The sequence below is a fragment of the Numida meleagris genome, chromosome Z (genome assembly GCF_002078875.1).
Source record: "Numida meleagris isolate 19003 breed g44 Domestic line chromosome Z, NumMel1.0, whole genome shotgun sequence".
NCBI lineage: Eukaryota > Metazoa > Chordata > Aves > Galliformes > Numididae > Numida > Numida meleagris.
In genome coordinates this window covers 33,901,971-33,923,116 of record NC_034438.1, presented here as the reverse complement: position 1 = coordinate 33,923,116, position 21,146 = coordinate 33,901,971, and the positions used below count along the sequence as shown (strand labels likewise).

The following is a 21,146-nucleotide window of genomic DNA, read 5'->3' as shown; positions in this document are numbered from 1 at the left end:
GAGAAGAGAAGAGAAGAGAAGAGAAGAGAAGAGAAGAGAAGAGAAGAGAAGAGAAGAGAAGAGAAGAGAAGAGAAGAGAAGAGAAGAGAAGAGAAGAAAGAAGAAAGAAGAAAGAAGAAAGAAGACAACAGTTTAGGAACAGAATGAGTTAATCTTCTATATACAGAAGGAGAAATGTAGTTTCCATTATTTCAGGCAGCCCTAACACAAACGGATTCTCAGTGTATGTATATAGGCCTATCTGCTATCCAAGAGGATCCACAGCAGGAGGAAGAGATAGATAATAATGGGGTACAAGGTGCTGACAGATCACTCTTGGAAAAGTGGCTAGGAAAAGACTGTTAAGTGTCTAGAAGGACAGGGAAGGGAATATCCATGAAATAAGGTAAGTGGAGATACAGCAATGCAAACCACACCTCTGGGGTTCTAGTTTATTTTCTGTTAAAGTTAATGCACATCATTAACTGCTATTACACTATTCTCGGAGAGGATTTCCTCGTTGGCTGCCCTGTGTTTTAGCTGTTACTACACAGGAGTATTGTGACGATAAATAAAGGTGCTGAGCACTGAGATACAATGGTAGTGGGGATTGTATAACTACTTCAGCAGACAGACTCTCATTGTAATATCATTGAAAATTAACTTAAATAAAACATAAAAGTATTTGTTCAAATTTAGTCTGTGTTTGTCCTCTTAAACTCTGCCACTTCGCATCTAAGTGTGACACAGCCTTAAGTCCTCTGATTTCTGATTCCTCTGATAAAGGCTAGATTTGGCCTTTATCCTCTACTGAAAGCCAAATATAATTTCAAGAGGCCATGTCAGTTCAGCACAAGCTCCAGATCCCCATCTCACACATGCCTGCTGTGAAAATTTTTTTAAGACTTACGAAGGTTCTTCAGACACCACTGCTCCTTCCTCCAGCTCTTGAGCTTGTTTGTACCACGGCAACTTTGCTTCCATGGGAAGTTTCTCTACAGAACAAATGGAAGTACATGAAAATAGAAACCATGCAGCAGCAATGCTCCCACGTGTGCCAGCCTTTACTCTCTCACCGAGTGTGCTTGGAATATACATGTGCCTCCATTCACACGGAGGTTGAGCTCAAGAAGAGAGAGGAGGAGAGGAATGGGATTCTGGAATTGTTATTATAGAGTTGTAAACTGGATTATACGTTAGTTAGTTATACGACCACATAGATAGTTACTTTACAGACGATGCAACTGGGCTACTAAACTAGGCACTTTAGAAAGTATTTTTTGCAGTGAGACTTGGAAGTGTGATGCCCCTCTACTGATGCTTTGAAGGCAAAATGTATAAAATCCTTGTGCTTACGCTTGAATTTTAGAATTTCAGAGGACATATTAATCTTGCTTTTGATAGATTACAAAAAGGAAGAAAATCCTGATTTGATGAGTGATACCACAAAAAACAGAGAAACTGTAATAAAATGGTCAAGTTATACTTTTTAACTTTAAGTTTATCAGTTCATCAGCTATGCGGATTTAAAAAATGAGCTTGATACTTTTTCTGTCATTTCTGATGAAAAACAGTGGGGCTGTTTTTTCTCCCATCCAGGATATGCACACAACATAATGAGTTGTTCTGTTCTGGGGAGTGCAGGGCCATTCAACTCTTTCAGCCAAATTCTGCTCTCATGCAGCGTCAAAGTGGAGCATTTCAGCTGAAGGCAGTGGAGCTGTTTTAACTCTACAGGGGCATAACGTAAGAGCAAATTTGGCACCATAATTTGAAAATGAGCTCTGCATATTAACAAAATATTTTGGGTCAGGATCAAGAAAAAAAAACACAAATAAAGCAGAAAGAAAGTCAGAGCTCTGAAGAGAACCAGGACCAGGCTTATTGGCCACTCATAAACCACCTAAACCTTTTTTGTTTAGGTGATGTGTAGATTTATACTCATCAATAGGAGCAGATTAATGTCATTCAGAATATTTAAGATTTTTCTATAACTTTGTTGTGAGTAAGAAAGAACCTTTCATACATGCACATGAAATTTGCAAACTGTAAGTTGTATCACAGAGGAACAATGATTGACAACTTGATTTCACAGCTACTGCAACTTTTGTGAAGCAAATTTTCTTGAAGCAAGATGTTAACTGAGGAAAAAAAGGACAGCAATACAATAACTGTGCCTCTCTCCAAGAAATATTTTGCCAAGTTCTTACTCTAACATATTTATTATTGCCATTTGAAGATGAATATTTGCCAGCACAGCTCTTAGTTTAATCTATATTTTACCGCTTTTGTTATCCAAAATATGTAGGAGATAGTTCTATTTATATGCATGTGGCCTGCTTTATGAGTTTTGGAAAGCCAGATATTACTTCTATGCTTTTTTCTCTTGGATTGGAAGTGCTTGTAAAAAGCAAAAGGTCTCGTGTACAGTTGTCTGCTATGTGACTTTTTAAATAATTTTTGTTTTTTAAAGATGTGCATTCAACAGGAGAGAGAGATAAAATCAATTGCCATCTATACTGTAAAATGATTTGAAGGATGAGAAATGTTGATGTTGCACAGTGTGCTTTGACAAAAAATAAATGAAATTCACAGCTAACGAAGAACTTCTAGTTTTGGAGATTAAAGTAAAATCTCTACTTTTATAGGAGAGTATAAAAACACTTAGATCCTACATTATGCAGAAAGTTTTGTTAAATAAATGCACATTTCAATAAACATATAAAATTATTACTTAATCTAGGGTTATCCTGTATTTTCCCATTACTGTTGTGAGATAGAGTGCCTCAGTACATGAATAAACTAAAATGAAATAAATTACATCAATTATTTGCATTCTGGTTTTATTTAGCAAAGAGTGTTAAAATATTATTCTGCATGTTTTGTTTTGCTATTTCAACCAGCTAAGAACATTGTCTTCCTGCTTTATTTTATTCCAGGTATGGAAGTAAAAAGCAAACTAAGACTAAAACATTCAACAGAAGAGAGATACTTTACTACAACAATTGCTTTAAATTTATAATGCTAGATTCAAGACACAAAAAAGGACAAACTTCTATCACATAAATAGAGTAATTTGTATTAGAAGAGACCTCTGGAGACCATCTGGTCCAGCTCTTTTCAGAAAGTATAATTTAGTTTGCAGGTACATGTATCTTCAAACATTACCACTTGCATTATGGAGGAAAAATTACATAACCAAGATGAAGAGTAAAATCAAATCCTAGCAAAACACCATGTTTCATAAAGAGCTCTCCATCCCATGGGAGAAGAGGGAAGAAAGAGAGAGCCATCTCTACTCAGATATTAATGATGTTATGTATTGCAGAGGGCGGCACAAGAATTGATCTAGGGTAAAGATGACACTCAGTTGCAAGACTGTAATTCCAGAAAACAGCCATGTGCAGTTATCAGACCACAGGAAGAGATGTCTTGACAAATGCAAGCAAACCATCCTAGCTGGTCTTGCAGCCTTCCCAGTTCCCTAGGCAGAACTCACTTGTGGGTGGTACGCATCATCTGATTGTCAGCATCTTAATGCATTTTGCTTACACTGGATGCTGCAAGCAGACAGCAGCTTTCTTTACAGGAGTTCTGAACGTGATAAATGGATAAAGCCTCATAGATTCAGCTGGTTAACCGAGTGCAAGGCCTCTGCATCTCCAGATGAGGCTCAGTCATGGTAGTGCAGCCTTTTGTTCATCCTGGGATGCAGATCAAGTGAGCTTATGTCCTCCAGCAGTATACAGTGCAAAATACCCTTTGCTCCCCTGAGGCCCCGCATCTGAGTTTTGCCACTTTGGTGACTAGCAGATACAGTGAAGTCCCATGCTCCAGATAAACTGGAATCTTGCAACTTGACAAGTTTGTCTGTCTATCATAGAACAGTGAGCACAGAAATTAAAATTCCAAATTTCACTCTTCCATCTTAGATCAGAATGAGGTCACAGGTCATGCTTATTTTGCATAATAAATGCTCCTAATATTCACCAAGATATCAATTCATTTTTCAAAAGGGACTGACTCTTTTCTTAAGATGGAGTTTAAGTCTCTAATTTAGGGAAATTAAGTTCACTTACAGTGCTGTAGCCCAGAAATTTTTGTAAATTAGTCAGCATACAGACACAAAAATTCATAAGAATCTTTTTCTTGTTACCTTTGGGTTTGTAGCAAGGAGTGGGTACGATGCATTCTTCTTTTATGTGTGGCTTTGTTTTAGAGCTACAGCCTCCTGTATGCATCCCCCTGTGATCAATGCAAAGGACCACACGATATCTGAGCCCTTGTCCACAGGTCACAGTGCACTGGAAAAATAAAATAGGAGAAACAAAGGAATGATTGAGGTATGTCATAGGAGAGATACATGAAAAGAGAATGTGCAACAGAAGTACATGTACATCACAGGGCAAAACATGATGCAGAAACACCCAACCATGTTCATGCATTATTCATAATATTTGGCAGTTCTGGATAAGGCATAAAATTGACACATATATTTGCCTTTTTGTTCTGCACGCGTATTTGGCTTGGACTTTTAGCCCCTGGAATTCTTTTGCTGTGCCACTCTCTCAGCACTGGCTACTTGGCTTGTGGCCATCCATCCCAAAATGGATACACTTAGTAACACCCTGTCAGCTTCATCTAGAGCCACTCTGCTTTGCTTGGACAAAGTACCAGAGCTTATGGGTTAAAAGAGGTGATACTCAGCTATTTTGGAACATGGCACCAAACAGAATGGGAAACTATTTAGTCTTTCTTCCTTAAGAGACTTTATTAAGTCTTTTTTTCATTTATTTTTGGTAAGGTACTTCACTCTTCCCCTCTGCGCAGATTATTTCAGAAGCGGTTGGATGGGTCGAGATCAAACCTTACAACCAGTGGGAAGGGCTATGGATAGTACCAGCATTACTTTGTTCTTAGATAGCAGCTTGCTAACGACTTTGCAATCAGTAAAGAATACCCATCTGTGGATAAACTAGCTTAACTTCAAAGAATTCATTTTGCTTGTAGAAAAACTGGGTTGGTGAGAAACCGAATTCAAGATTAAGTCTTTACACAAAAAAATCAAAGTACCAAACAGGCATTTTCTTGTGCATGAAAAATAAAGGAGAGCCAGGAACAAAGAATTATAAGCATCAAAAAACAAAGTCAGTTATGGGTTTATAAATTTCTGGAAAATTATTAGAAATTTATGACACTCAATTTTTGGCTGAAAAGCTGTAAGAAATATGCTATTAGCTGATTATGAACAGCTTACTGCTTTTGTTGTGTGCATTTCATTTATGTTCTCAGTCTATTTTTAATAGAGGATCACTAATCAATACTTAAATTTTATTTTTCCATCATTCTCCCTAATCTCGTTAATCTTATTAATACATAGCTTGTGCATTTACTTTGTAGTTAGACAAATAGCATGATTTGAAACAGAGGAAAGAAAATAATAAAAGTTCCTAATTCAACAAGCTCACTAAACAATTAAATGCTCTGCATTTAAGATGTGTTTTAAATACATGAAATAAGAAATCATCAAAGCTAAACAGATTACCGGTGACCATTCCTGAGCAAGCCACTTTGGGCAGTCAAATATATTGCAAGGTTGGACAACATGCATCTTTGGAGTGTACATGCATTTCCATTCTTCCACAGGGCTAATATGCCCTTGAATGTCTTCCTCCACACATGAGACACTGCGGCTTTGAATGCCCCCTCCGCAGGATGAGGAGCAGGCAGTCCAGGGTGTACTTTCCCATCTGGGAAAAAGCAAAATGTAACAGAGGAGTGTCAACAAAAGGAAACTCTGATGCTCCCATTACAGCCCCGTAAATGCATAAACTGTAACCTGCAGTTGTTTTTCTGTTATTTCAGATTGGTCTCAAAAAAAAAAAAAAAAAAAAAAAAAAATTACATATAAATGGTGATATCAGCGCTCTGATAGGTACAGACATAAATGTAAAAACTCCTCTCTACATTATCCCTATGACTACTAATTTTAATATAATCTCTTTTATTTAGCTGATGGGATTATCATATCTTCACAATTTGCCACAGTCTGAGAAATCTTTGTTACAAATTACTAGAGATTCAGTCTGCTCCTGAACTTACGATGTTACTTTTGCTAGAACAGACAACAAACAGCAGTGTTTCTTTCAGGTGAAACAACTGATTTATGGAGAAAAAAAAAAAAAGAGAGAGAAGAAGAGGCTATATTGATGGAATATATGGCCTTGGATGGATAAATTACATAGGCCTTGTTTTCTTAGACCTGAAGCAGGGCAAGGAATTCAGACACCATCTTTTCTCAACAGGTGCCTTTTGAACATTCTAATGACAAATCCACGTGGCAATGTGTATGCTCTGAAAAGCCATGAATAAGGCTTTTTTCCCCCTACTGTGATGCATATACAAAAATGTATGTATTGTTTTATATGCATACATGTCTGTTTGCATAAAATGCAGACTGGTATATCCTCCCATATATTCAAGCTGCTGTCACAGAGAGGATACAGGACCACTGTTACAACAGCTATGAGTGCCTCAATTCTTTTTAATGAGGAAATTTGAAAAAAATATTTGAAATAATTATTTTAGTCACAACTTTCTTTAAAACAATGCTGTGATAAGATCCCCATCTGTTTCCTATTTCAGGCAAGAAAGAAAAAAAGTGACAGGTGAGGATTTTTTTCTTGTAGTCACAACAAAGTAATTAGTGTCATTAAGTTAATCTTAAAGGATCACCGAAGTTGTTAAATAATATGAAAAAAATCTTTCCCTCTGATTTTTCACCATATTAACCCATCTTATTCCTATCAACTCCAGTACACTTATGCACAACTCGCACTTGGCTAATGGCTAAAACTGCTAGAAAACTCTGTGTGAAATGGCTTACATTAATAGCTGTTTATGAATGGTAAACCTGTCAACTAATTCTATGGCTGAACACAAAGAAATGGTGAAATGATATTTACCTCATGTCCTACCCATCATGGTGTGCTCTGTATAAGCCCCATATGTCACAGATGGGTAACTTGAGTTTTTAAATTCAAACATGTCGCCTGTGGATCTTCTGGACAAATTTTCCAGATAACGTTTCTAACTATCGCAAATATAACTGAAGAGAACTCAAACTGAAACTGGTAAGCAGTAGAAACTCTTGCCACTGGCCTGAGCCAGGCATAGGGCTGCTGCAGCTAGAATTCTCTGGAGTCATTGGGAAAGGCTGCTGGGTGCCCCTGGCAACCTTGGCAATACAAAGATGCTTAAATCTAGGCAAGCGTTCGTCCTCAGGTTTCATGTGTGTGTGAGACAGAAAGGTAAAAGAGTTCTCAGCCACACAGCTGCTTTTGTCAATGTGCAAGCCCTTTGAGCACTGTGGAAATAAAATATAGCATTCTCAAAGCTAGTCTTATACCCTGTATGAATATTCTAGCTCCTATATTCCTTAACAACAGAGGTTTAATCTTTGAGGTTTGTAGTTATTCTTTTTTTAATAATAAACACACAAAAAAGTTTTCCAGAAAAATAGAATGAAAGGCAGGATTATATTTTATGAGTACATCTCATGAGTAGTAATAATGTATGTATGCAACCCTAAGCATTTAGCTGCCAACAGGGAAGCCTAGTGCACAGAAAATATAATCTGAAAATTACTGGAAATTAAGTACATTGACTGGACATACAAGGGCTGCTCTGAAAGTAATACCTTCTATTTTATTATGCTGGCCCACAATGCCAGAGGCAGATGTTGGCGGTATGGCAGTAGAGGCTGAACCTTCCCACCAATATCCCATTACACGCTGTTCCTGTGGGACAGATGGCAGCAGAGGGGCACTCTGACACAATGGCATTTGACATGGAAGTGCGAATAAAGCAAAGGTGTGGCACTGAATTTCTCTGTGCAGAAAAAAAATGGCACCCATTGACATTCACTGACACTTGTGAATGTTTATGGAGACCAAACAGTGGATGTGAGCACAGTGAGGTGGTGCGTGGTGCTTTTCAGCAGCGGCAACAGCGGCAGTGGGTCACCTCCACTGGCGCATGTTGTTATGAGTGCAGCATGCAGGCTCTTGTTCATCACTGAGGAAAATGCAGAGCTAATGGTGGTGACTATTGAAAAATAGTGTTTTGTAGCTGAGAAGTTGCTCTACCAAATGTTGCACTTGTATACTTATACAGAAAGTCCTCACTGTGATTTGAGGGAGAACATTTCCTCACCAAGGTGAGACTAATGTTATGGAGTTTTTTTCTGTGGCATAATAGATACCATGGGACACAATAAATTAACCCAATACTACTGCATGTCCAGGCAGTGTTTCAAAACCACCTGGTTATTATCCCTCATTTACCAAACATTTTTACCAGCACGAGCCTTATTACTTGCTTTAAGAGTAATTGCTCATGTAATTATTTTCATTAAAATCTCAAGTCTCACATTAAAGACATTTTAATTGTGCGATAATTAATAAGATACATCAGGCCTTGATTCTATTCCTGTCCCTGATATCTGATTTGTCAGAGGAGCCAACAGATTAATGCGCCTGGGAAAGGCATTAGGATGGGTTTGCTGGATCAGGACACAACACTAATACTGTCTGAAACCAAAATCTCACAATTTAAAAGCATGCAAGAAACTGCAATGTCAGAGAGATTCAAGATCTGATATTTCATTGCACAGTCATGTTCAGATATGAGTAAAGGGAGGGAAAAGGAGAGGTGAGAGAGAAAAAGATGGAGGGAGGGGGGAAGAGGGTGGGAAGAGAGAGAAAGAAAGGGACCACTTAATAAAGCTACATTACTGCTTCAGCTAGAATATTGTTTCAGATCCACAGCAACAGAATTTATAACAGATTAGTAGTGAAACATCCCTAGGTTAATCTGCAGGAGTTCACAGCAAAAAGAAAGCAGCATCTGTTATCTTATTTTGAGAGCAAAACAGAAATGCAGAGAAGAGGAAAAATCAATAAATGTATTAGCTAATCCTAGCATCTGGTTGATTGTTTTACATACCGAGGAAGGGGATGGTAGAGGTCATAGGGCATGATCTGCTTGTATCCATCACTGTTAGGAACAATAATGCCAACCCTCTGAGTAGAAGGTACACATAATAAAATAAACACTAAATGATTACATTATACAACTTTTTACGCAATATTACAGAAACAAAATCAAAACAAAAAAAACAAAGAAAAATTTTATTTAAATTGCAATCACATTTTAAACATATGCTTTCATCCTACAGTTTCCAAGTCATTAAAGAATAAACCACGAATTACTACCCTATTTTTGTGAATATACTAATTTTTGACTAAGAACCAGCCTACTATCACAAAATGATCCATATGAATTTTTCAAATATTACTGGAATTTCTATGTTATAATCTGCCATAAGAAAAACAAATTCTCATATGATACTTAGATTTGAAGTCACTGAAGACAATAGAACTTCTGTTCCATTCAGAGAGCTCTAGATCAAACCTTTTTTTAGTTATTATATGGTTGTTTCTACCCTTCAGACAAGACTTCTGCTTTTATAGAAGCTGGGATTAGGAATTGAAAGTATCCTTGTGCAAGAACTCAAATCTTCAGTTCTATCTCTTCACCTTAAATTCACCCAATTGCATTCATCTTCTGAACTGGTCTCTTTATTTGGGTTTTCCTTGAAGCCAGAAAGAGCTGGAGAGAAGCGTAACCTGTCAGGGCTTCTGTTTTTTTTTTTTGTTTGTTTGTTTGTTTGTTTGTTTGTTTGTTTGTTTGTTTGTTTTTCCGGCACTGTCATAACAGTTTGGCAGTAGTGTAGATAAAAACTAGTAATTATCAGAACCATTATCATGCCAGTAATCTGAGAGATGGATATCACTTGACATATTAGCAAATACAAGATTTCACTGAACTGCTGGCCTGAAATTTCATGCTTTGCCATTTTGATACATCCTCACTCAGAGTAACTCTCGGCCCTCATCCACTCCCAGTTATCAGGCATGACTATTAATGTTAAACATGATCCTAGAGCACCTCATATATCACCTTCGTCAGAGCCAGAGTGGAGTAGGGGATTTGGGGTAGGTGGGCAGAACCATCAAAGAGTGCTAGGTGCAACAGAATTAAGAGCATGTCCCTATCCAAGCACCAAAGAGAGGAAACTGGCTGAAAAGAATGAGGGCGGTGTTTCAGAGCATTACGCAGAAGAGAGATGATAATTATGTTGCTGTGGGTTTCTGTAAAAAGGAAGGAGAAAAGGAGGGGGAAGGGAGAAAGTATTCTCCATTCTCAAAACAGTTCCTTGTAAAGTGGTCTAAATATCCAGAGGAGACTCGGCATATTAAGGTGTTTTTTTTGTGCAATTTGACCGTGACAGAAGGATGGATTCCATTGTGTTTTCACAGTGAAGAGTCAGCATTAGGTCAGTGTGCTGGAATTTTCCAGCTAATGTGCCAAAAGGTGCAGAAGCCCTGTGAGTGTGTGGTGGGGACCTGGATGGCTCCTTATCAGTTTATCAATCTCTGCAGACACAGGAGTGTCTTATGTGGGCCTGCATATTTGTATCTAGAGAGAACTACCCATCTCCACAAAATCTAAAAATCCACAGGATGGCAGATTTGGTACTGGGAAACTTTGGAAAAGGCAAATAGGTGACTTATACTATGTCCAGTGAGCAAGTCTTTGCACATTTTGTTTGACTGGTTAATGCCTGCAAAGTTTGAGAAATTCCACAGTTGCATTTTAAAATGATGGAAAGAAGCATTTTCTGTTTTTCTTTTTCATCTTCTTTTTTTCATTTTCCTTTTTCTTTTTCTTTTGGTTCGTACCTTTAGGAATCTGCTGTTTTCCTGACTGCTCTACCACTGCTGCTGAAGATCTAATCTGAAGCCTTTTGCACTTTCCAGCTCATCAGCTTGCTGAGGAGTGGTTGGAAAAAAGATTAATTTACCAAGTTCAGACATGAAATAAGTACACTATAAAAGCATGTAGTGCCTCAGAAAGAAACAGATTTCAAAACATTTCTCTCTCATTGCAGTGAGAAGTATTTTCTTTCTAATAAACATTGTCTGTATGCATAATCCAGGTCTGCATGTATTAGAATGCATAATATCCAAGGCCATTCCAATGGAAATAACTGTACTACATCCAAACACTGTTATGAAGATTAAATAACATTCACAAAGTGCTAAATTAATGTTGCCATTGGAAAGGCGTGACACTCAAAGAATTCTGCATTCATAAATTGCATTTCTGTACATGGTGTAAAGCTCCACAGAATTACTGACACTGCCCTTGTGCATGTGAGAGGCTGCCAAGGGTTCACACTGGCTCTCACAGATCCAGGTAAGCTCCATGGTCACAGTGAGACAAAATCCCTGACACTGATATGCAAAGGTTACACTTATGGCTTTAAGTATCAAGTTGAATATAACAGCAAAACAGCATATGGTCATTGCACCAGTAATGGCAACTGCATCTTTGTTAGCTAGTCTTCTGTGTTTTTTTTTGTTTTTTTTTTTTTGTGTGTGTGTGTGTGTGTGTGTGTGTGTGTGTTCATAGTTCACAGAAAAAAAGCTGACCTAAGTGAAATATAGAAGTACCTCCTAGATGATTTTGGTGAATCTGTACTTCTTAAGGAGACAGAGAGGCTTAAATTCCATGAATCTATCAACACATCATAATCCTATAAAAATATGGAGAGAGATCAAGGATATGGGCTTTGTTCACTGTACAGTAGTTGGACAACACAAAGAGGAAAATGTGCTAAATAAGCTACTAATGAGCTTAACAGAGAGAGATACTAATAATTTTTCTACTGAACCAAGATTTCTGGCTGGCACTGAAGTAGTAGACAGGATTAATTTACACAACTCCCAGAACAAACTTGCTCCAGCAGGAGCAGGAAAGCACGAAGCAATATTGAAGAACTGTTGTATCTCTCATGCCTGAGACCTCTCATGTCTCTCAGACCTACAAGTTGTGTCACATATTCTGCAGATTGGTTTGTTTTCCTTCTGAGTACTGGCAGTGACACTACAATTGTTCTTCTAAGGCGTATGTCCAGCTGGAGCTGGAACTGCACATGCCGGAGGTGGGTGTGTTGTACCCAGGTCTGCCATCTATGCAAACATTTGGCTTTCCCCTGGGACAGGTGCCTGCAGCAGCTTTCCTTGAAAGAATTCCTCCATGGCTACTTTCCCCACTCAAGCTAACCGCTTAGCATAAGTGGCAGGCTTGAACACCCCCCTCCTGTAGTTCCCTAATGACTCTCTTGGACAACGTGCCAGCCCTTCCTGCCTCCCTTTTCTGCATGTTCATGGCTCCTGGGTCAGCACTTGCCAAGCTGAGAAGGGGCACAGGGGCTGAGAAGGGCTGACCGCACTCCCTGTTGGCTGGAACTGCTACTCCTTTCCCAATGGGGACTCACACACGAACTCATGAAGTGAAAGGAAATACATGGGAGATATGAAAAAGTTCATCATATAAGACAAGACAAAGATTTAGCATCCAAGCCATGAACCCTATGAGAGGTCTGATTATCACTAGCGAGCTTAAAGGCTTGTGAAAAAGTCCAAATTTAACTCCACAAATCCTGTCACTAGGGTGGTGTGTGATACTGCTCCCGCTTTGCACAGTGCTCAGTGATGATAAAACCAAATGACATTGTCACCTTTCGCTACAAGATCACTGTCAGCCTTGAGAAAAAGATATCAAGGTCCTTAAAAAGATGGTATCTGTTAAGGTTTTCATGTGCTAGTCTTTAAAATTATCACAGTTTCTATTCAGAGCTAGGACTGATGACAACCACTGCAACACCTTAGTTACAGGCAACACTGGTTTTTGAATGCTTACTTTTGCAAGTACTGAGTGTTCTAATTCTCAGCTACGCTACCAGTATGAATTCAATTGTGTTTATTCCTTTAGGTGTCAATGATTTTATGATTAGCTTTTGATTTTGCAATCTGTCAGTATGGGTCTTGAAGAGTTATGATGTATTTTGTTTTTAATGATTTTTGCATCTTCGCAGATTGGTGGAAGGCAACTGTCCCCTACCTAAGCATTTTTAAATGGACACTCACTGGATACTTAATTAACCAATGCAAGGTATTGTTGAGAAAGCCATCTTTCTGTGTCACCCTCCAGAAACCTCACATTTCAAACAGCACGTTTAGCACAATATTTCATCTTTATAATAAATTACTTCCTCATAGTGTACAGACTTGAAAATCTAGAAAACATGGTTTACTTGTCACTACCACAGACTACTAAAGTCTAAGCTCTTTACAGAATTTGAAATAGGTGTTATCACTTGAAAGCAGCAAAAATACTTCCTTCCTGTTGCACCACTTCTGTAACGCTTCTGAAAACTGTCACCTTTTTAATTCTGTTTAATATTTTGTGGTGGTTTGGATAAGGACTGATTGAGGCAAGCACAGAAATTTGTAGTATTAACAATGGAATTTCCAGTGCAAATATCTTTTACTGACCACCTTACTACTTACTGTAGTTTTTTTCTTCTAGGATGTAATAAAACAGAGTTTTGGCTGTTACTTCATCTTGGACAGACAGATGTCTCTATTTGATGCTTATTGCAGTGTGAGATCTACTTTCCCACCTTGTCATTTGTTATCCGATGCATCCTGACAGCTTTTTTTCCCCTATCTTTTGTCTTCCTTTAATATAAGTTAAATCCTGAATTTGCTCTGCTATTCACTTATTTGCTCTGATGGATGTTTCCTGGCCCACCCTTCCTGCCTGTTCTGACAAAATCATTTTACAGCTTAATTTAAATGCCTTTTGCCCTACCCAACAATGCTAGTTTTTGCCTATTTGACTTGAAAAGAAAATTGCTTCTTTATGCGTTAGGAGTATCTGCAGTTCATCTTTAATCTAATCATCAACTTAGTTGACCCTAATTACAGCTAACCAGAACATTTCCAGTGCTATCAGCTAATTCTTCAGCTATGTCTCCTGTATCTGGAGACAGATATGCTGCCATTTCTTCTCCATGTATCACTATTTCCAATTTAGCCTTCCTGAAAATCTACCCAGTGATTCTTCCCTATGGCTCTGAATTGTTTTTCACCTATTAAACTTCCCTGTTTTTCATGAAAAAATGCATCACTTTAGCTCCTGCAGCTTAGGTGGTCCCTCTGTAGCATTTTGACTGGTCAAAAATAACCAAACACAAATTTGTTAGTGGAATGACTGATGTTTGTTGACTGTGCTCTCTCATTTGCAGTCAGCACACTTTTTGCCAATACCAATCTAACTTTTGTAGCACATGCAAATTCAGCCATGCTACTGCAAAAGGCTTTTTTTTCCACCCCTCTGTTTTGATAAAACCTTTATGTGTCATCTCTCCATGGAATTGCTGTCTCTAGCTGATGAGTCTGTCTTTAGAATCTTTCATGTATCTATGATTGGCTTTGGAAACTGAGACCAGATCCAGCAATCAGAGGATACCAAGGTTCAGAGAACACTGCAAGACAGATAGCCCTTCTCAACCTCTTTAACAAATACAGAACTTAAGTAAAAATGTAAATCTACAAAAATGGCTGTTTGCCTGAGGCAGACATTGGGAAAGGGCATTGTCATGCCAAACATCCTACATCCATGCAATAAGCAGAGATACTGCCAAAAAGCCCAGTATCTGGAGTAACTGTGGGATATTTTATGTTATTAAAATCTTTCACATATCCCACTCAAGGGCAATAGCAATAAATGAGTCACTGTGTCTCAGACCCCTCTCATCATTGTAGATCTATGGCTGCTACTGTGTAAATCATAAATATCCACCCATCTTTTAAAAAACATACCAGCACTCCATAGAATCACAGAATGGCTTGGAGTGTCCTCAAGGATCAGCAGGTTCCAGTGCTGCAGGCAGGGTTCCAACTGCTAGATCAAGTGCTAGACCAGACAGGCCAGGGCCCCATTCAACCTGGCCTTTAAGATCTCCACGGATGGGACACCCACAACCTCTCTGGTTAACCTGTTCCAGTACCTCTCCACACAAACAGTGAAAAACTTCCTCCTGACATCTAATCTAAATCTCCCCTCCTTTAGTTCAAAACCATTTCCCCTTGTCCTGTCACTATCTATCCATGTAAAAAGCTGATCACTTTCCAGTTTATAATCTCCTTTTAAATATTGGAAGGCCATAATGAGGTCTCCTCGCAGTCTTCTCTGCTACAGACTGAACAAACCCAGCTCCCTCAGCCTTTCTTGACAGGAGAGGTGCTCCAGCCCTCTGATTATCTTTGTGGCCCTACTCCAGACCTCCAGACTATCTCCAAAAGTTATACATCTTTCCAGTGCTGGGGGCCCCAGATCTGGACACAGTACTCCAGATGAGGCCTCACAAGGGCACAGCAGAGAGGTACAATCATCTCCCTTGTTTTGTTGGCCTTCCCTCTTTTGATGCAGCTCAGGTGCCACTGGCATTCTGGGCTACAAGTGCACACTGCTGGCTCATGTTAAGTTTTTCATCTACCAGGACCCCTAAATCCTTCTCAGCAGGGCTACTCTCAAGTTCTTCTCCCAGACTGCACACATATCTGGGACTATCTCGACCGAAGTGCAAAACCTCAGTTCAGTATCATCAGCAAACTTTCTAAGAGTGCACTTGATCCCATCATTTCTGTCACTGATAAAGACATTAAAAAGTCCCAAGACAAAGCCTTGGGGAACACCGCTCATCACTGGCCTCCACCTGGACATAGAGCCATTGACCATAACCCTCTGGCTGTGACCTTCCAACCAAGTCCTTATCTACCAAATAGTCCACCCTTCAAATCCATATCTCTCCAATTTAAAGATAAGGATGTGATGGAGGAAAAGGCAAATAGGTACACTCCAGTTTCATTCATCTTCCAGAAATAATCTAGTGAAAATAGAATTTGATAACAAACTAAAAAATATGCATTTGCCAATTTTCTGGTTCAGGTGACAATTTGTAATGAAGTGAGGAGAACCCTGCTGCTGATTGTTATGGTTTTGTGATTTTTGTTGTCGGTATTCCACACCATTACATCATGTAAGGTACGGGCAGTTAAAGAGTTAATTCCCTGGTTACTGCAAACTACCTTTTTTGGTGTGGCCCTCTGAGGGGGAGGAGAGGAGGTGCACGCCCCAGGGGTCTTTGCGTTTGAGGGGAGGGGGTGAAGCCGCCTGGGAGATGCGGGGTCTGTTCCGTCCTGCCCGGCGGAGAAAGCACGTGGTCCTCCTGCAGTTTACTGTGTAAGATTTTCAGCCTGTAAACCCTCTATCATAATTCTACTAGCCTCATTTTGATATATTTAGTAAAATTAGTTGTTCCTCCTCAGAGTCCCCCTCTTCCCTTTGTTTTCCCAGGTTGCGGCTCCGCGGCTTCTCTGCCGTTTTAGCCGCCGGACCCCCCGGGGGCCGGCCCCTACTCGCCGGCAATTTTTTTTTTCCTTCCTCTTTTCTCGTTTTTTTTTTCTTTCGGGCCTGTCCCTCTTGTCACGGACGCAGACCCTTAGATAATACCGTGACACTGATTAAGGGCATATTCTATGTTGCCCTTTTAGTCAGATATCTACTCATCACTACCTCATGTTCTCTTGAGTGAATTGTGTAAAAGTTGTCATGCACAGGTTTGCCCAGGAAACAGCATATGTGTTCACATTACGATGTGTATTGAACTTCAGAATCATTGCAGTATAATAGTTAAGTGAGAATGCCAAAAGAAGAATTCTGATGGGGAGGAAAATGAGCTTGCAATTTTGCTGGAGCGCTCCAGAAGCCATGCATGTTGGAGAATTCTTTCAGATCTTTTAGTATTGAAAATCTTGTTTGAACTTCAGAATTTTCCTAAATTTTTCCATTGGTTCTGGTTTTTCCATTGGGTAGGCTTACTGATGGTGTTCTAGGAAGATTCCAGGATTATTGCTTGTGCAGACTGGACTGGCATTATCAGCAAAGTGACGGAACAGCCACATGTTAGAGGCTTGCTATTGTGAAGTTTTTGAAACAACAGCTGCACGAGTTAGAATCTTTGCTGAAGATGCCTTTATGAAATCTTTATACAGCATTGAAATGTCATGGTAAAAACATCAGGCCTGGAGAGGCCCATACTGCGTTTCAGAGATAGGTAGGATGTAAACAATAGAACAGATCATTAAAAACACAGAACAATGCAGCTGGGAATACAACCCAAAAGCTAAAGATGAAATCTAGAAGCAGAAGTGATTTTACTCCAGAGATTACCTCACAATGATGAGTGGCATAAAAACCTTCAACACATTTGTAAAAATTGCTTTTTGGAGGAATGCCTTTGAATTATAAAAGGAATGGTATGTTCAATTTACAGCACGTCAGATTTGTCCTGTATGTCTTTAGCACACCCAGCTAAATCAAGTCTAAACAGACTTCTTTTTCTCAGAGCAGAAAAAAATCCTTTCTCCTTTCATTAGAAGATATCAGTCAGGAGAGTACTGATGACAGCTAAAAACTCTCCTCCAAACTCTCAAGACCATGAAGTTTTGGATAGTTAAAAGTCTTGCAATTAACTGAACATTTGAAATCAGAATGTTGGATGCAGCCACACTGAAGGGAATAGACTTGATAAAATTGATGTAACCTTCCACTCACTGCTTCTCCTCCAATCCAGTATGTGAAAAACTGGATTGCCTCCCCCCTGAAAAAAAATTGATTCGTTTTCCACATTTGTTCAGCCCCAGGTTTTTTTTTTTAACTAATCATAATGCCAGCAATGTTGATAATTATTGCCATAATGAGCACAATAAAGTGAAATGTTTTCAAACACTGAGCATAAAGAGACAAGTAATTGGAAGTTTACATGATAGTCATAGTATTCATTTTATCTTTTCTTTCGGACTATCCCTTGCTGAAAATTTTAATGTAGCCTCTCTGTCTTGGTTGTTTTATTCAGTGCCACTGTGGTCTTCCAGAATTATTTTCTGAGGCATTCACTGACACACCGTAAGAAGAGTCAGCAACCACTAATCAGATAATGCCTCACTGGAACTTGGTTTGCCAGGAAAAAGAATTATGATCTTTGTTTTATACTGGGGGAGCGGAGTGGCTGACACACAGCAAACGCACTGCAGTGCTGAGATGCCTCCTCCTCTACAGTCCCAACCCTGTTCTGCCTCACCTATCCTCTTCCTGACTGTAATAAAGCATTGAGATTCCAGAAGTTACCACAGATTTCCTCTGGTTTTTTGTCTTTCTTGGTTCTTGAATTCTTTACAAAGACACTTTTGAAAATAATCTTTCGCAATTTGGCATTCTGTGAGGATGTTTCCAAAAAGCCAATTGCTTTCTATTACTGCCTGTACCCTGGGATGGCAGAGCTGTGCTTCTAAATGACTCTCCTTCCCCTCAGGGTCTTTATATCAACAACTTTGCCCTGGTATGCCTTACATAAAACAAAAATTACTTCCTGAAATCTGCTCAGAAGTTATTTTTTCCTCTTCTTCCTCCATGCAGTTGTCTTAGCATTTACACGTCATTTAAATTTACTGGGAAAAGTACAGAAAATATCCTTAGTTCAAATTCCAGAGGCAAATTGCATATTTGACTCAGAGCTGTATTTAAAGAAAATGAGAACAGCAACTTAGCTTTAAAAAAAAAAAGTTACATGAAATTGTTTTCTCATTGCTATCATGAAAGGTGAATCTTAAATACAGATTCCATATTAATTCACATCTTTCAGCAACCCTGTTTTCAGAGGCACTCAGATATATGTCTCCCTGATCAGACCTGGAGTCTACATTACTGACATTTGCTTACAAAAATTCAAAGACGCTGTTTTTGATTTGAGAAAATCACCAAGGAAAAAATATAGTGTCTTTTCTGCAGTAAAGTATCTAATTGCAATTATTAATATATTTAAGTAGCCTGAAAAATTTATATATATATATATATAATATATATATAATATATATATATAATATATATATATTTGGTGGAATGAACTAGAACAAGTGAAACTAAATATTGAACTTGGCAGAACACTGCTAAATAAAAATAGTCTTGTTGCATTGTGGGAAGGCAATCTCTATATTGAAAAATCGTTTCTGAGTACATGCTCAACAGGAAGTGCTTTTCACAAAGCGCTACTAAAGTTTCATTCTTCATGTAATATACTTAAGGCATCTTAGTGACATAGATGATAAATTATGTAAGTTAAAGAACGTGCAACACTGCTGAAATAATATTGAATTTTGAGATTTGGTATTTCCACTTCTTAATTTTGGGAGATTATCACTTCTAACTGTATGATAACATTTCTGGCTTTTAATTAGTTGCAAGAAGAGCTGCCACTAAAAATGTGTTTACCAGAGTGAAGGAGTATAAACTGCCATACATTTTGGCTTAATATATCTTCAGCAATGGAGAAATCTGAGCATTATCTGTAGTTATGAAAAGAACTTTAACTAAAGCTTTTTAGAAGAGATAAAACAAAGCCTGACCTTGGACAGGTTTGTTCTGCTCTGATAATGCCATAACGCTTACCTAGTCTGAAGCCGTTACAGTTGGTTTGGGAAGAAATTACCTTCAGTCAGGTAGACACATCATCCCAGAGGTCTCTAAAAGCATCCTTCTTCTTCTGGCTTTTTTTTTTTTTTTATGGCAACCCCCAGAAATCTGAAGGGCCATAATATCTTTTCACGTGACATTTGATTGTGAACTCTTTATCAAACTGGACATAAAACTATTCTAGAGAGAAAGGATCAGATAAATAAATGGGCATCGCCTCTTGTCTGCTTGCTGCGCTGCCCTCAAATGTTTTTTAGCAAAGCCACACAAGAGGACCAAGAAGTTCAGATTACACAAATAAATGCTTGCGGTCTGTGAGTGGTTACAGACTGACTTTCATTGAAGCTCAGGGGAATCAGTGCAACAAAAGACCGGTCCTTTTTGTGGTTTAGTTCCTCTTCTTATACATGGAAAATCTGACTCCATGATCTTGATATTTTTACTATTAATCTTCTGAGGAAGAATGTTTGGCATGGAAGCAGACAGGGTCTTGTGTGCAGGCCCAAGTTATAACAAATTCCCATGTTATGTTTCTTACAAGCTGCTATGACTTCAAGTGTATTTTTTATCAAGAAGAAAACATAAACACGAACAATAATAATTTAAAAAAAAAGCCTCTGATTCCTCTAATTGTGAAAACAACCATTTTCTAACAACATTTTTACCATATCTCACTAAGACCTAAGAGATGTGTATTGATGGACAGTTTTTTTTCCTCACACTTTATAATGATTAATGAGGCAATGTGGGGAAGAAACAAGCAATTGCAAATCCAGTTCTAGTAATGTGCAGGTGCTTAACTGAGGTATTTTTCTATACAGTACGTCCTGAGGACAAGAAGAAGGTTGAATTACTCTGTAGGTTGAATGTCACAGTCAAAAGTAGCAACAAAACATTTTCTTAGTTTACATTTTTAAACTGTACTCTTAAAATTAGAGCCAACTGACCTTGCAGGACAAGGATCCAGATTACACTCCTGAAGTTTTGGCTTTGGCTTGATATTTTCAGGGTAATAGTGACAGTATTGATCTGCTACTACCCGATTGCTTCTCAGATCAAAACATTCAGCAGAAGTCAGTTGATAACCTGCAATACACAGAGGAAGAATTAAATGTGATGTAGTGTTTTTCTTGTTTCTGTCTGAAACAGATCTAAGTTTTGGTTTTGTAAAAGGCTAGCTGAAAATATGCATGATTTTGGACATAGCAGTTACAATTTTACAGACCAGGTTAAAAATCACAGCTTCATTTACAAAAATTCATGCATCAAAAAGCATTCAAAAAGGACTCTCAGCTCTAGAAAACATGTCAGAATGTTATCAATTTGCTTAAAGTCTGATAAAACTGGTAAAAGCATCCATGTAGCAGAATCTTAAACTGTAGGTACACAGGACAATGTAATTAAGAATTCATATATCTGTTGATATTATTTAACATCTACATCCCAGTAACATTTGTAACAGATGTCACAAAACAATGTGGTAAAGCATGGTCTTGACCTGATGGAATTACAGTTAAATTAGACAACTCAGGGAAAAAACACACATGATGACTAACTTTGCTAAGGTCACATCTGCCAAAAAAAAAAAAAGAAAGAAGAAAAGAGAAAAGATGGAGAGGGAAGGAAAGGGGAAGGAAAGGGGAAGGAAAGAAAAAAAA

The 21,146-nt window shown here is 38.4% G+C and overlaps 1 protein-coding gene across 11 annotated transcripts in view; it reads right to left on the bottom strand.

Moving 5' to 3' along the window:
- The window catches only part of ADAMTSL1 (ADAMTS like 1), a 442,268-nt gene that overhangs the window by 100,095 nt on the left and 321,027 nt on the right, over positions 1–21,146 (bottom strand). For 9 of the 11 annotated variants that reach the window (XR_002433573.1, XM_021381313.1, XM_021381314.1 and 6 more), the window contains 5 exons: positions 20,436–20,574; positions 8,986–9,036; positions 5,525–5,729; positions 4,136–4,283; positions 890–974 (listed from right to left, as the gene is read on the bottom strand). Coding sequence is in view for 10 of the 11 variants with exons in the window: in XM_021381313.1 (XP_021236988.1) it covers positions 890–974; positions 4,136–4,283; positions 5,525–5,729; positions 8,986–9,036; positions 20,436–20,574 (628 nt within the window). In the remaining variant the exon portion in view is untranslated. The remainder of the gene's footprint in view (positions 1–889; positions 975–4,135; positions 4,284–5,524; positions 5,730–8,985; positions 9,037–20,435; positions 20,575–21,146) is intronic. The other 2 variants (XM_021381315.1, XM_021381316.1) reach the window with 1 other exon arrangement.